Source organism: Bufo bufo, chromosome 1, assembly GCF_905171765.1.
Source record: "Bufo bufo chromosome 1, aBufBuf1.1, whole genome shotgun sequence".
In the NCBI taxonomy this organism is placed as follows: domain Eukaryota; kingdom Metazoa; phylum Chordata; class Amphibia; order Anura; family Bufonidae; genus Bufo; species Bufo bufo.
In genome coordinates, this window is record NC_053389.1 from 3,595,586 (window position 1) to 3,614,044 (window position 18,459).

General features: G+C 46.0%; 1 protein-coding gene across 1 annotated transcript in view; it reads left to right on the plus strand.

Annotated features, from left to right (window-relative positions):
- The first annotated feature begins 7,014 nt into the window (after window positions 1-7,014).
- The window catches only part of LOC120986844 (pregnancy-specific beta-1-glycoprotein 9-like), a 90,331-nt gene continuing 78,886 nt past the window's right edge, over window positions 7,015-18,459 (plus strand). The window contains exons 1-2 of the mRNA XM_040415547.1: window positions 7,015-7,241; window positions 9,115-9,237. Of these exons, the coding sequence (XP_040271481.1) occupies window positions 7,015-7,241; window positions 9,115-9,237 (350 nt within the window). The remainder of the gene's footprint in view (window positions 7,242-9,114; window positions 9,238-18,459) is intronic.

Here is an 18,459-nt window from a genome sequence, read left to right on the forward strand (position 1 = left end):
TTCATCAGCTTCGATTCGCTCATCCCTAATAACTACTGTGAAGGAGCACATATCTGGGCATAACAATAGGATGGCAGGTTGTGCTGTGCCTCCAACGAAAGGTCAGCCGGAAATGAGCAATGAGATGTTCCATCCAGTTCTGTCATCTGTGCACATCCTTCTGAGGTTAGTGATGAAGCTAAAGTTAGCCCAGGCTAAATCTGTGCCGTCCGGAGGCGCAGTAACCGTGGAGGCTTCTGGCCTCTGTACAGATATATGAACTTCCTAAAAGACGAGGAACTAATGGTTTGTGAACATCGTGAGAAGTGGAAAGATAGCAGAGAAGATCTGAGCAAGCCATCGGTGAGGACATCGGTGTGCAGCCAGCAGTCAGTGTGCACCATGATGATACCAGGGGAATGTCTCCTCCTGTGCAGCACAGTTGTTCTGATGGCTTCAGGTAAGAGGATACTGAGGGTTACAATGTCCTCACTGCCGGGGTCCGTACATACAGTCACAGCGTCTTCAGTGCGGGGGTCTGTACATACAGTCACAGCGTCCTCAGTGCCGGGGTCCGTACATACACTCACAGCGTCCTCAGTGCCGGGGTCCGTACATACAGTCACAGCGTCCTCAGTGCCGGGGTCTGTACATACAGTCACAGCGTCCTCAGTGCCAGGGTCCGTACATACAGTCACATTGTCCTCAGTGCCGGGGTCTGTACAAACAGTCACAGCGTCCTCAGTGCGGGGGTCTGTACATACAGTCACAGCGTTCTCACTGCCGGGGTCTGTACATACAGTCACAGCGTTCTCAGTGCCGGGGTCTGTACATACAGTCACAGCGTCCTCAGTGCGGGGGTCTGTACATACAGTCACAGTGTCCTCAGTGCCGGGGTCTGTACATACAGTCACATTGTTCTCAGTGCCGGGGTCTGTACATACAGTCACAGCGTCCTCAGTGCGGGGGTCTGTACATACAGTCACAGTGTCCTCAGTGCCGGGGTCTGTACATACAGTCACAGCGTCCTCAGTGCCGGGATCTGTACATACAGTCACAGCGTCCTCAGTGCCGGGGTCTGTACATACAGTCACAGCGTCCTCAGTGCCGGGGTCTGTACATACAGTCACAGCGTCCTCAGTGCCGGGGTCTGTACATACAGTCACATTGTCCTCAGTGCCGGGGTCTGTACATACAGTCACAGCGTCCTCAGTGCCGGGGTCTGTACATACAGTCACAGCGTCCTCACTGCCGGGGTCTGTACATACAGTCACATTGTCCTCAGTGCCGGGGTCTGTACATACAGTCACAGTGTCCTCAGTGCCGGGGTCTGTACATACAGTCACAGTGTCCTCAGTGCCGGGGTCTGTACATACAGTCACAGCGTCCTCAGTGCCGGGGTCTGTACATACAGTCACATTGTCCTCAGTGCCGGGGTCTGTACATACAGTCACATTGTCCTCAGTGCCGGGGTCTGTACATACAGTCACAGCGTCCTCAGTGCCGGGGTCTGTACATACAAGTCAGTGTCCTCAGTGCCGGGGTCTGTACATACAGTCACAGTGTCCTCAGTGCCAGGGTCTGTACATACAGTCAGTGTCCTCAGTGCCGGGGTCCGTACATACACTCACAGCGTCCTCAGTGCGGGGGTCTGTACATACAGTCACAGCGTCCTCAGTGCCGGGGTCTGTACATACAGTCACAGCGTCCTCAGTGCCGGGGTCTGTACATACAGTCACAGTGTCCTCAGTGCGGGGGTCTGTACATACAGTCACACAGTGTCCTCAGTGCGGGGGTCTGTACATACAGTCACAGCGTCCTCAGTGCCGGGGTCTGTACATACAGTCACAGTGTCCTCAGTGCGGGGGTCTGTACATACAGTCACAGTGTCCTCAGTGCCGGGGTCTGTACTTACAGTCACAGTGTCCTCAGTGCCGGGGTCTGTACATACAGTCACAGTGTCCTCAGTGCCGGGGTCTGTACATACAGTCACAGTGTCCTCAGTGCCGGGGTCTGTACATACAGTCACAGTGTCCTCAGTGCCGGGGTCTGTACATACAGTCACAGCGTCCTCAGTGCCGGGGTCTGTACATACAGTCACAGCGTCCTCAGTGACGGGGTCTGTACATACAGTCACAGCGTCCTCAGTGCCGGGGTCTGTACATACAGTCACAGCGTCCTCAGTGACGGGGTCTGTACATACAGTCACAGCGTCCTCAGTGACGGGGTCTGTACATACAGTCACAGCGTCCTCAGTGCCGGGGTCTGTACATACAGTCACATTGTCCTCAGTGCCGGGGTCTGTACATACAGTCACAGTGTCCTCAGTGCCGGGGTCTGTACATACAGTCACAGCGTCCTCAGTGACGGGGTCTGTACATACAGTCACAGCGTCCTCAGTGCCGGGGTCTGTACATACAGTCACAGTGTCCTCAGTGCCGGGGTCTGTACATACAGTCACAGCGTCCTCAGTGCCGGGGTCTGTACATACAGTCACAGTGTCCTCAGTGCGGGGGTCTGTACATACAGTCACAGTGTCCTCAGTGCCGGGGTCTGTACATACAGTCACAGCGTCCTCAGTGCCGGGGTCTGTACATACAGTCACAGCGTCCTCAGTGCCAGGGTCTGTACATACAGTCACAGTGTCCTCAGTGCCGGGGTCTGTACATACAGTCACAGCGTCCTCAGTGCCGGGGTCTGTACATACAGTCACAGCGTCCTCAGTGCCGGGGTCTGTACATACAGTCACAGCGTCCTCAGTGCCGGGGTCTGTACATACAGTCACAGCGTCCTCAGTGCCGGGGTCTGTACATACAGTCACATTGTCCTCAGTGCCGGGGTCTGTACATACAGTCACAGCGTCCTCAGTGCCGGGGTCTGTACATACAGTCACAGCGTCCTCAGTGCCGGGGTCTGTACATACAGTCACATTGTCCTCAGTGCCGGGGTCTGTACATACAGTCACATTGTCCTCAGTGCCGGGGTCTGTACATACAGTCACAGTGTCCTCAGTGCCGGGGTCTGTACATACAGTCACATTGTCCTCAGTGCCAGGGTCTGTACATACAGTCACAGTGTCCTCAGTGCCAGGGTCTGTACATACAGTCACATTGTCCTCAGTGCCGGGGTCTGTACATACAGTCACAGTGTCCTCAGTGCCGGGGTCTGTACATACAGTCACAGCGTCCTCAGTGCCGGGGTCTGTACATACAGTCACAGTGTCCTCAGTGCCGGGGTCCGTACATACAGTCACAGTGTCCTCAGTGCCGGGGTCCGTACATACAGTCACAGTGTCCTCAGTGCCGGGGTCCGTACATACAGTCACAGTGTCCTCAGTGCCGGGGTCTGTACATACAGTCACAGCGTCCTCAGTGCCGGGGTCTGTACATACAGTCACAGCGTCCTCACTGCCGGGGTCTGTACATACAGTCACAGCGTTCTCACTGCCGGGGTCTGTACATACAGTCACAGCGTCCTCAGTGCCGGGGTCCGTACATACAGTCACAGTGTCCTCAGTGCCGGGGTCCGTACATACAGTCACAGTGTCTTCAGTGCCGGGGTCCGTACATACAGTCACATTGTCCTCAGTGCCGGGGTCTGTACATACAGTCACAGTGTCCTCAGTGCCGGGGTCTGTACATACAGTCACAGTGTCCTCAGTGCCGGGGTCTGTACATACAGTCACAGTGTCCTCAGTGACGGGGTCTGTACATACAGTCACAGTGTCCTCAGTGACGGGGTCTGTACATACAGTCACAGCGTCCTCAGTGCCGGGGTCTGTACATACAGTCACAGCGTCCTCAGTGCGGGGGTCTGTACATACAGTCACAGTGTCCTCAGTGCCGGGGTCTGTACATACAGTCACAGCGTCCTCAGTGCCGGGGTCTGTACATACAGTCACAGTGTCCTCAGTGACGGGGTCTGTACATACAGTCACAGCGTCCTCAGTGCCGGGGTCTGTACATACAGTCACAGTGTCCTCAGTAGAGATGTCCCGAACTATTCACCGGCGAATAGTTCCCGGTGAACATCGCTTGTTCGAGTTCGCTGTGGCGGGTGAACATATGCGATGTTCGGTCCGCCCCCTATTCGTCATCATTGTGTAAATTTTGACCCTGTACCTCACAGTGGGCAGACACATTCCAGCCAATCAGCAGCAGACCCGCCCTCCCAGACCCTCCCTCCTCCCGGACAGCATCCATTTCAGAATCATTCGGAAGCTGCAGTGTCACAAATTTGACTAAGTGGTAATCGCAATGCAAATAATACAGGTTATATTAATCGCATTGTGAATTCAACTTAGAGCTGGGTTCCTAATGGTCGGCGTTGCTATGGCTGGTGTCACCCGGTGCGGTAGAAAATGGTGTCATCCCTGCCCCCCCGAAGCCATAAGAGATAAAGAGAAAAAAAAAGAAGTCACTAAGTCATCTCCAATCAGATATCTGCCTGGACCCAGAGTCTTGCTCTATGTGCAGACATCTGATTGGAGCCGACTTCTTCTTTTCTCTTTTGCACATAAACGTTTAAACTATATTCCTTAGGAAAAAAGACCAGTCCACACCGTGTGGGTCTACAGGGTGGGCCATTTATATGGATACACCTTAATAAAATGGGAATGGTTGGTGATATTAACTTCCTGTTTGTGGCACATTAGTATATGTGAGGGGGGAAACTTTTCAAGATGGGTGGTGACCATGGCGGCCATTTTGAATCCGACTTTTGTTTTTTCAATAGGAAGAGGGTCATGTGCCACATCAAACGTATTGGGAATTTCACAAGAAAAACAATGGTGTGCTTGGTTTTAACGTAACTTTATTCTTTCATGAGTTATTTACAAGTTTCTGACCACTTATAAAATATGTTCAATGTGCTGCCCATTGTGTTGGATTGTCAATGCAACCCTCTTCTCCCACTCTTCACACACTGATAGCAACACCGCAGGAGAAATGCTAGCACAGGCTTCCAGTATGCGTAGTTTCAGGTGCTGCACATCTCGTATCTTCACAGCATAGACAATTGCCTTCAGATGACCCCAAAGATAAAAGTCTAAGGGGGTCAGATCGGCAGACCTTGGGGGCCATTCAACTGGCCCACGACGACCAATCCACTTTCCAGGAAACTGTTCATCTAGGAATGCTCGGACCTGACACCCATAATGTGGTGGTGCACCATCTTGCTGGAAAAACTCAGGGAACGTGCCAGCTTCACTGCATAAAGAGGGAAACACATCATCATGTAGCAATTTCGCATATCCAGTGGCCTTGAGGTTTCCATTGATGAAGAATGGACCCACTATCTTTGTACCCCATATACCACACCAGTCTTGGAGGGATCTATCCAATGTGGGTTAGTGTCAGACCAATAGCGGTGGTTTTGTTTGTTAACTTCACCATTCACAGGATGGCTCCGTAGCGGCATGTCGTAGGTGTGCCGCGCTCCTCCTCCGGCTGCTCTCTCCTCTCCCTATCCGCCTTGCCTCGCTCTTTGATGTGGATCCTAAGGAACGCCGTCCCCTGGCCAGGCCTGGCTAGTCGAGTCTAGATGGGACTTTGATCTACCTTATCCTGCCACCTGCTGCCCGCCGTGATCCTTCGTAAGCCGACTGCTCTGATCCACTGCCTACTGCCGGCTGCCTGCTGTGACCAGCTGAAGGGTGCTTCGTTGCCTTTGAGGGGTTGGGTGCCGGAGCTGGTAAGCTACCCGTTACACTGGCTCCTGCTTTACCCTGCTGCCTGCTGCTGCTATCGGCCACCTGTATACTGCCTGCTCTGTCCCGTTACCCGACGCCCGCTCCTTGGTGTGACGCGCTGCATGGTGTCTTGCTGCCTGTGAGGTGCTGGGTGTTGGAGCTGGTAAGCCATCAGATAAATCGGGCTGTAGCTTCTGTGGGTGAAATAGGGGCCCGTTGCCGGATGCCTTGCGGGTGAATTGAGTGTTTCTGACGCCGAGTGTTCTGACCCCTGCCGCGGTTGGGAGATGGTGGTGGTGCGGTGCCCCCGGCCGGCTGTGTCATATTCAGTTCCTGTTGAAGAGCTTGGCTGTTTGCGGCTCTGGGCTGTGCGATTTGCGGTGGTCACTGGAGTCTGGGGTTGAAATTTCAGGTGAACCTCCCTTCTCTGTGTAAAGTACAGATGAACAGTTAGTTCCATAAAGGCCCTCTGCGTGTTACAGCTCTCTGGACCCTGCCTCCTTCTTTTTCGGATGGACTGGCCTTCTGATAATCTCAGTTTTTGTGGGGCACTCCGATATCGCATCTGTGCGGCTGGAAAGCCAAATCTCAGTGTCCGCAGATTGAACTTAAGAAGCTGCGCCCACTGGGTATCCTGCTCCTGCACTTCACTTTTGGAACATATACCTTAAAGCTGAGCCTCAACATTTTGTTTAGAGTCTAATTGGGATTGTTCCATTTACATCTATACGACCGATATACAACTGCTGGCAACTCTATTTTACCCTATTATCTGGGGAAGTAACCAGTTAGTCTGCATTTACCCTGGTCTCTGGTATTCCCATCGACTCAGTGTTTACCTCTCTCTCCGTTGTCTATATTTAACCAGTATCTGTATCTCTTTCCTATGTTAAATACCTGTTAATATTGATGGGTGGTGCTTTATATATATATATATATATATATGAGACATTGCTGTGTGGGAACTGTGTATATAGATGCAATATATTGACATATATATAAAAATGTCGCCAAAATACCGTAAATCAGGTGGTTTGACCTCTCCAAAAGGTGGATCAGGGGGGAGCCCACAGGCTCGATTAGATACATTTTTTAAGTCACCCCCGCCCAAAACTAGAGGAGGGGTACAGAGATCTGTCCCTCAGGTTGAGTCAGGTTTAGATAACATGGACCGGCTAGAACAGGGTTTATCAAAGTCCAGCTCTTCCCATAGTAAAGACTTTGAGAGCATTAATAATAAACTGCAGGATATACTGGGAGTGGTAAATGCTACTAGTACCTCGGTTGCAAAGTTGGCCTCGTCCCTTGCAGTAGTACAAGGGGATGTTACCATAATAAGAGACGAAATGACGAAGCTGAGACTAAAGGTGAAGGAATTGGAAACTGCAGTTAACTCTGTCACTGTAGAGAACGGAATATTAAAGAACAGATTAGAAGAAGTAGACGAAGATCGAACTTGGTTAAGAAGGAAAGTGGTAGAGCTGGAGGATAGATCACGTAGACACAATCTGCGTTTAGTAGGCTTTCCAGAAGGGGTAGAACAGGATAATCCGTCCGAATTTATCCAGAAGTGGTTGGTAGGAAGTTTGGGGCCAGACTACGATGCATCTTCCTTCTGTGTGGAAAGGGCCCACAGAATCCCTTTTAAAAAACATCCCCCAGGTGCCCCCCCTAGGGCAATATTAGCAAAATTTGTTTGCTCAAAAGGACCGGGACTGGGTTCTTAGACGCAAAAGAGAAGTATCAGAAATATATTTTGACAGCAACCTGATAGCAATATTCCCTGACTTCTCCCGAGAGACTCAAAGTAAAAGAAGATCCTTTTTTTGAGGTTAAAAAAAGACTGATTGCAGCTAAGATTAAGTACTCAATGTTATATCCCGCTAAATTAAGAGTGGTATACAATGACTCTGTTCGCTTCTTCTCCACACAGGCGGAGGCGGCGCAATGGCTGGACTCTAGGGGTTTATGACATAGTATGAAGAGGTGGTGAGGAGGGAGGATAATGAGGGGAGGTGGCGGGGGGGAGGTTTGGTGGTAGGAGAGAGGTTGATGGGTATTGCGAAATGCCTTATCAACCATGCAGGGTTTTGTTTTGGGGGGTGGGGTTAAGGGAGGGATTGGCTGCCGTTCTCTGTTTCGTGGCTGTGCGCGCCTCTCCGCTGAGATCGGGGACACCTCTACTTACAGGATATGCCGTGTAACATTTTATGTTGGAATGTAAGAGGCTTGGGAGACAGAGTGAAGAGGACGGTGGTGTTTGATCTTGTGGTCCGATATCTGCCTGCGATTGTGGCATTATTAGAGACCCATGCAACTGCAGATAGGATTTATACATTGAAAAGGAAATGGGCCTCTCTGGAGTACCACGCTTGTTTCTCCTCTTATGCAAGAGGGGTTAGTGTATATATTCACCGAGGGACGGAGTTCCAACCGTTAGACAGTGCCATTGATAAAGAAGGGCGATATGTATTTCTTCATGGGTACTGGAAAGGGCAGGAGGTGATATTGGCTTTTATTTATATCCCCCCTCCATTTAAATCAACGGTTCTTTCCCATTTAGCCCAATATATAGCTACTAAAAATCAATGTGCGTTATTAGTGGCAGGTGATTTTAATGCGGTACTTGACCCTGAACTGGACCGGTTCTCTTCGCTCTCTGGACGCGGTCACAGTGGGTCCCCTTTGACCGCTGTGTGCGAGGAGCTGGCGCTGGTCGATATCTGGTGCCACCTCTACAGCAAAAAAAAAATCTCATGTTTTAGCCAGTCGTACGGGTCCATGTCCCGTATTGATCTGGCCTTTGCAAGTCGGGATCTGTGCGGTCGCGTCCTGAGAATGAGGTACGAACCTCATGGAATCTCGGATCATTCCCCAGTTCTGATTGTGTTTGTGGAGGCTCCAACTTCAGGAAGAACCTTTAAATTGAACCTGCACTGGCTTGAGGTGATAGGGGAGCAATCCCGAGTAGATCAGGATATTCAGGAATTTTGGGGCTTCAACGTAGGCTCAACACATATTCATTATGTGTGGGACACGTTGAAGTCCCATATTAGGGGCCTGTACTTTAATAAAATACATAGATTCAGAATGGAATTACGATGTAGGGAAAAACAACTGACGGACTCAATAAGGAGTTTGCGTGCCGCATTAATTGACTGTCACGAGGAGCAACTCATCAGTCAATTAAAGGAGGCTAATTCTCAGCTTAAGACACTCTTATATAAAAGAGCACAACACAAGCTTCTTTTTCAAGGCCAGAACCATTTTTGCGAATCTGGTAAAACGGGCAGGTTTTTGGCTCATTTGGTGGCCAATCAGAGAGAGGATACCAATATAAAAGAAATTAGGAATCCACAAGGAATTGGGGTGAGATCCGCAGAGGAGGTTAGAGAGGAATTTGTGAAATACTATTCTACCCTCTATAAATCTGAGTCTATATTTAGTCGTACTGACATGGATCAATACCTTCAACAATTGGAGCTCCCTCAGTTACCTACCCAAGATAGAGAGATGTTGGACTGCCCCATCCTTTTGGAGGAACTCCAAGCGACTCTCCCGTTCCTAAAGTATAGTTCATCTCCCGGCCCAGATGGATTGCCATTTGAAATCTATAGGTACCACGCCAAATCTCTCTTGCCGATTCTTCTTCAAGTTTTTAATGAATCCTGCGCATTCGGTTCTTTACCACCATCATTTAGAGAGGCAGTAATTATCCTGGTCTTGAAAAAGGAGAAGGACCCATGCGATGTGGGGTCATATAGACCTATATCGCTCTTAAATACGGACTATAAGATTTTCGCAAAAATTCTGGCTAACCGCTTGAAGAGAGTTATAGCTGATCTGGTACATCCTGACCAGATGGGTTTTATCCCTGGTCGCCAAATACAGACGAGCATATATAGGGTCTATCTGAATCTGTCTGTTGGGGGCAGTGTGGACCACTCCATCCTGTCATTAGACGCCGCATAGCCGTTTGACAGGATGGAGTGGCCTTTTCTCTGGGCTACGATGTCCTGTTTTGGCCTTGGGAACGTATTTTTGGAAATGACCCAAATGCTATATGAACAGCCAGTTGCATATATCCATATCAATGGCATGAAATCTTCCCCTGTTATGATGCGGAGAGGGATGAGACAGGGTTGCCCCCTGTCTCCTCTCCTCTTCGCTCTTTTTATTGAACCGTTGGCTTGTCGGATCCGTTTGGAGAATCGTATAGCAGGCTTCGGGGTGGCGGGAGTGAGCGATAAAATAAGTTTGTATGCAGACGATGTGATCCTGTTTCTGGATCAGGGATGGAAAATCCTTCCGTATGTGATAGAGGTAATAGAGAATTATGGTAAATTATCAGGCTATATGATCAACTGGACAAAGTCATCGCTCCTCCCGCTGAATCGGAAAGCTGTAGATGTGGGGAGCCGAGTCCGCGTCTTGGCTCCTAATGATTCCTTGGATTATTTGGGGGTTAAGATCGGGGTTCCTATAAGTAGGTTTTATGAGCTTAATTTGGCCCCAGTTTTGAATAAAATCAGGACCAAAGTCGGCGCTTGGCGGAAATTGATACCGGCACAGACAGATCGAATTGCATTGATCAAGATGATTATTTTGCCTATAGTCTTGTTCCCGGTGTGTGCTTCCCCCATTTGGATTGATGATATCTTCTTTCATAGATTGGAGACCTTGATTAACGACCTAATTTGGGGCAGGAAAAGGGTCCGTATAAAGCAGAGATATCTATGGTTGTCGGAGGTAGATGGTGGGCTGTCACTTCCTTTTTTTCAGGGATATTATTTTTGTGCACAGATTCAGCTGTGTTGTTATTGGAAAGAGAGTTTACTCACACGGTATTTGACTAAGGTTATCGATAGTCCAATAGAGAATATTTTTGCATGTTTGGAAACTGGGTCTATGGGAATGAGGAAGTCCTTGCCGATCCCTTGCTCACTACAGAGGGTGTGGAACAGGCTGAAGGAGATCCTTAAAGTCCCCGGTCCGTTTGTCTCCACCCCTCTGTGGGGGAACGGGGGGCTGGAGGAATTCTTCAAAATTACAGATTTTAGTTATTGGTTACGGAATGGCATCTATATGGGGTCTCACCTTTTTCATTTAGGGCGCTTTAAATCACTTTCGGAATTTGGTTTTAACGATACTTCACCATTAGAGGTATTTATGTATACACGTTTGAAACATGTCTTTGAAGCCTCTAGGAATAGGGGTCGTATTTTTCCACGAGAGAATATATTTTTTGATTACTGTGACGCCCAGAAGGATGAGAAGGTGAAGATATCTAGATTATATACTAAACTCCGAATGGCACTGGCAACTGTAACGCCTTTTAAAAGCCCAAGTAAATGGGAGAAAGAGCTGAATTGCCCTCCTTTACAGTGGCCCACTATCTATAGGAACGTGAGAAGGGCGACAGTTTCCAGTGCACATAGATTAATTCAATTTAAGATCCTCCATAGACTGTACTATACGCCCAAAAATTTCCCCAAAATAGGGACCGGGACTGTTCCTGCCCTAAATGTGGATATGTTAATGCGAACTATGTCCACCTGCTTTGGAGTTGCAATAAAATAAGAAAATATTGGGATGAGGTTTTCTCTGCCCTACAAAAGGAATCCTCAATGAACTATAACCCGGGGATCTTGATAGTGATCTTTGGAGACTATGGCTCAGAAACGGAAGTTCCCCCCCATGTTAGACGGATTTGGATGAGAGGATTGATGGTAGCGAAAGCTATATTGGTCAAGTATTGGGGTTCTGTCTCCCAGCCCTCTTCAAGGGAGTGGGGTCTATACCTTCAACAAATCAAAATTTATGAGGATATTGGAAGGAATCGGAGAGTTGAACGCAGAGCCACGTAGACATATCTTGATATGACTAAGGTACTTATTGTATGTTGCACTTGAATGAACCGAGGGGAACGACAGCCAATGGGGGGGGGGGGGCGAGGGGTATAAGGATATTTATGATTGTTATATTATATACACTAATGTGTTCAATATCGGTCTATGTACCAATTTATGACTTTCCAAAATAAAAATAAAGTTAAATTTAAAAAAATAAAAAAAACTTCACCATTCAGATAAAAGTTTGCCTCATCACTGAACAGAATCTTCTGCGTAAACTGAGGGTCCTGTTCCAATTTTTGTTTTGCCCATTCTGCAAATTCAGTGCGCCGATCTGGGTCATCCTCGTTGAGATGCTGCAGTAGCTGGAGTTTGTAAGGGGGCCATTTGTGAGTAGCTAATATCCGCCGAAGGGATGTCCGACTAATGCCACTCTCCAGTGACCTGCGGCGAGTGCTACGCTGTGGGCTCTTGCTGAATGAAGCTAGGACAGCCACTGATGTGTCTTCATTAGAGACAGATCTCATGCGTCCACATTCTGGCAAATCCAACACTGAACCAGGTTCACTAAACTTAGCAAGCAGTTTGCTAACTGTAGCATGGGAGATGGGTGGTCTCGTAGGGTGTCTTGCATTGAAATCTGCTGCAATGACCCGGTTACTGCGTTCACCAGACATCAACACAATTTCTATCCGCTCCTCACGTGTTAACCTCGGCGACATGTCAATGGCTGTAAACAAAGAGAAACTTGTAAATAACTCATGAAAGAATAAAGTTACGTTAAAACCAAGCACACCATATGTCACATGTCCCTCTTCCTATTGAAAAAACAAAAGTTGGATTCAAAATGGCCGACTTCAAAATGGCCACCATGGTCACCACCCATCTTGAAAAAGTTTCCCCCCTCACATATACTAATGTGCCACAAACAGGAAGTTAATATCACCAACCATTCCCATTTTATTAAGGTGTATCCATATAAATGGCCCACCCAGAGGTGTATACAGGACTATATACAGAGGTGTATACAGGACTACATACAGGACTACATACAGAGGTGTATACAGGACTACATACCGGACTACATACAGAGGTGTATACAGGACTACATACAGAGGTGTATACAGGACTACATACACAGGTGTATACAGGACTACATACAGAGGTGTATACAGGACTACATACAGGACTATATACAGAGGTGTATACAGGACTACATACCGGACTATATACAGAGGTGTATACAGGACTACATACAGGACTATATACAGAGGTGTATACAGGACTACATACAGGACTATATACAGAGGTGTATACAGGACTACATACAGGACTATATACAGAGGTGTATACAGGACTACATACCGGACTATATACAGAGGTGTATACAGGACTACATACAGGACTATATACAGAGGTGTATACAGGACTACATACAGGACTATATACAGAGGTGTATACAGGACTACATAATGAACTATATACAGAGGTGTATACAGGACTACATACAGGACTACATACAGAGGTGTATACAGGACTACATACCGGACTATATACAGAGGTGTATACAGGACTACATACAGGACTATATACAGAGGTGTATACAGGACTACATACAGGACTACATACAGAGGTGTATACAGGACTACATACAGGACTACATACAGAGGTGTATACAGGACTACATACCGGACTATATACAGAGGTGTATACAGGACTACATACAGAGGTGTATACAGGACTACATACAGAGGTGTATACAGGACTACATACAGGACTACATACAGAGGTGTATACAGGACTACATACAGGACTACATACAGAGGTGTATACAGGACTACATACAGAGGTGTATACAGGACTACATACCGCACTATATACAGAGGTGTATACAGGACTGCATACAGAGGTGTATACAGGACTACATACCGCACTATATACAGAGGTGTATACAGGACTACATACAGAGGTGTATACAGGACTACATACCGGACTATATACAGAGGTGTATACAGGACTATATACAGGACTATATACAGAGGTGTATACAGGACTACATACCGGACTATATACAGAGGTGTATACAGGACTACATACAGAGGTGTATACAGGACTACATACAGAGGTGTATACAGGACTACATACAGAGGTGTATACAGGACTACATACAGAGGTGTATACAGGACTACATACCGCACTATATACAGAGGTGTATACAGGACTGCATACAGAGGTGTATACAGGACTACATACCGGACTATATACAGAGGTGTATACAGGACTATATACAGGACTATATACAGAGGTGTATACAGGACTACATACCGGACTATATACAGAGGTGTATACAGGACTACATACAGGACTATATACAGGGGTGTATACAGGACTACATACAGGACTATATACAGAGGTGTATACAGGACTACATAATGAACTATATACAGAGGTGTATACAGGACTACATACAGGACTACATACAGAGGTGTATACAGGACTACATACAGGACTATATACAGAGGTGTATACAGGACTACATACCGGACTATATACAGAGGTGTATACAGGACTACATACAGGACTATATACAGAGGTGTATACAGGACTACATACAGGACTATATACAGAGGTGTATACAGGACTACATACAGGACTATATACAGAGGTGTATACAGGACTACATACCGGACTATATACAGAGGTGTATACAGGACTACATACCGGACTATATACAGAGGTGTATACAGGACTACATACAGGACTATATACAGAGGTGTATACAGGACTACATACAGGACTATATACAGAGGTGTATACAGGACTACATAATGAACTATATACAGAGGTGTATACAGGACTACATACCGGACTATATACAGAGGTGTATACAGGACTACATACAGGACTATATACAGAGGTGTATACAGGACTACATACAGGACTATATACAGAGGTGTATACAGGACTACATAATGAACTATATACAGAGGTGTATACAGGACTACATACAGGACTACATACAGAGGTGTATACAGGACTACATACAGGACTATATACAGAGGTGTATACAGGACTACATACCGGACTATATACAGAGGTGTATACAGGACTACATACAGGACTATATACAGAGGTGTATACAGGACTACATACCGGACTATATACAGAGGTGTATACAGGACTACATACCGGACTATATACAGAGGTGTATACAGGACTACATACCGGACTATATACAGAGGTGTATATAGGACTACATACAGGACTATATACAGAGGTGTATACAGGACTACATACAGGACTACATACAGGACTATATACAGAGGTGTATACAGGACTACATACCGGACTATATACAGAGGTGTATACAGGACTACATACCGGACTATATACAGAGGTGTATACAGGACTACATACAGGACTATATACAGAGGTGTATACAGGACTACATACCGGACTATATACAGAGGTGTATACAGGACTACATACAGGACTACATACAGAGGTGTATACAGGACTATATGCAGAGGTGTATACAGGACTACATACCGGACTATATACAGAGGTGTATACAGGACTACATACAGGACTATATACAGAGGTGTATACAGGACTACATACAGGACTACATACAGAGGTGTATACAGGACTATATGCAGAGGTGTATACAGGACTACATACCGGACTATATACAGAGGTGTATACAGGACTACATACCGGACTATATACAGAGGTGTATACAGGACTACATACAGGACTACATACAGAGGTGTATACAGGACTATATGCAGAGGTGTATACAGGACTACATACCGGACTATATACAGAGGTGTATACAGGACTACATACCGGACTATATACAGAGGTGTATACAGGACTACATACCGGACTATATACAGAGGTGTATACAGGACTACATACCGGACTATATACAGAGGTGTATACAGGACTACATACAGGACTACATACAGAGGTGTATACAGGACTACATACAGGACTACATACAGAGGTGTATACAGGACTATATGCAGAGGTGTATACAGGACTACATACCGGACTATATACAGAGGTGTATACAGGACTACATACAGGACTATATACAGAGGTGTATACAGGACTACATACCGGACTATATACAGAGGTGTATACAGGACTACATACAGGACTACATACAGAGGTGTATACAGGACTACATACAGGACTACATACAGAGGTGTATACAGGACTACATACCGGACTATATACAGAGGTGTATACAGGACTACATACAGGACTACATACAGAGGTGTATACAGGACTACATACAGGACTATATACAGAGGTGTATACAGGACTATATACAGAGGTGTATACAGGACTACATACCGGACTATATACAGAGGTGTATACAGGACTACATACAGGACTATATACAGAGGTGTATACATGACTACATACAGGACTATATACAGAGGTGTATACAGGACTACATACAGGACTACATACCGGACTATATACAGAGGTGTATACAGGACTACATACAGGACTATATACAGAGGTGTATACAGGACTATATACAGAGGTGTATACAGGACTACATACAGGACTATATACAGAGGTGTATACAGGACTATATACAGAGGTGTATACAGGACTACATACCGGACTATATACAGAGGTGTATACAGGACTACATACAGGACTATATACAGAGGTGTATACAGGACTACATACCGGACTATATACAGAGGTGTATACAGGACTACATACAGGACTATATACAGAGGTGTATACAGGACTACATACAGGACTATATACAGAGGTGTATACAGGACTACATACAGGACTACATACAGGACTATATACAGAGGTGTATACAGGACTACATACAGGACTATATACAGAGGTGTATACAGGACTACATACAGGACTATATACAGAGGTGTATACAGGACTACATACAGGACTACATACAGAGGTGTATACAGGACTATATGCAGAGGTGTATACAGGACTACATACAGGACTATATACAGAGGTGTATACAGGACTACATACCGGACTATATACAGAGGTGTATACAGGACTACATACCGGACTATATACAGAGGTGTATACAGGACTACATACCGGACTATATACAGAGGTGTATATAGGACTACATACAGGACTATATACAGAGGTGTATACAGGACTACATACAGGACTACATACAGGACTATATACAGAGGTGTATACAGGACTACATACCGGACTATATACAGAGGTGTATACAGGACTACATACCGGACTATATACAGAGGTGTATACAGGACTACATACAGGACTATATACAGAGGTGTATACAGGACTACATACCGGACTATATACAGAGGTGTATACAGGACTACATACAGGACTATATACAGAGGTGTATACAGGACTACATACAGGACTACATACAGAGGTGTATACAGGACTATATGCAGAGGTGTATACAGGACTACATACCGGACTATATACAGAGGTGTATACAGGACTATATACAGAGGTGTATACAGGACTACATACCGGACTATATACAGAGGTGTATACAGGACTACATACAGGACTATATACAGAGGTGTATACAGGACTACATACAGGACTACATACAGAGGTGTATACAGGACTATATACAGAGGTGTATACAGGACTACATACCGGACTATATACAGAGGTGTATACAGGACTATATACAGAGGTGTATACAGGACTACATACAGGACTACATACAGAGGTGTATACAGGACTACATACAGGACTACATACAGAGGTGTATACAGGACTATATGCAGAGGTGTATACAGGACTACATACCGGACTATATACAGAGGTGTATACAGGACTACATACAGGACTATATACAGAGGTGTATACAGGACTACATACCGGACTATATACAGAGGTGTATACAGGACTACATACAGGACTACATACAGAGGTGTATACAGGACTACATACAGGACTACATACAGAGGTGTATACAGGACTACATACCGGACTATATACAGAGGTGTATACAGGACTACATACAGGACTACATACAGGACTATATACAGAGGTGTATACAGGACTACATACAGGACTACATACAGAGGTGTATACAGGACTACATACAGGACTATATACAGAGGTGTATACAGGACTATATACAGAGGTGTATACAGGACTACATACCGGACTATATACAGAGGTGTATACAGGACTACATACAGGACTATATACAGAGGTGTATACAGGACTACATACAGGACTACATACCGGACTATATACAGAGGTGTATACAGGACTACATACAGGACTATATACAGGGGTGTATACAGGACTACATACAGGACTATATACAGAGGTGTATACATGACTACATACAGGACTATATACAGAGGTGTATACAGGACTACATACAGGACTACATACCGGACTATATACAGAGGTGTATACAGGACTACATACAGGACTACATACAGAGGTGTATACAGGACTACATACAGGACTATATACAGAGGTGTATACAGGACTATATACAGAGGTGTATACAGGACTACATACCGGACTATATACAGAGGTGTATACAGGACTACATACAGGACTATATACAGAGGTGTATACATGACTACATACAGGACTATATACAGAGGTGTATACAGGACTACATACAGGACTATATACAGAGGTGTATACAGGACTACATACAGAGGTGTATACAGGACTACATACAGGACTATATACAGAGGTGTATACATGACTACATACAGGACTATATACAGAGGTGTATACAGGACTACATACAGGACTACATACAGAGGTGTATACATGACTACATACAGGACTATATACAGAGGTGTATACAGGACTACATACCGGACTATATACAGAGGTGTATACAGGACTACATACAGGACTATATACAGAGGTGTATACAGGACTACATACAGGACT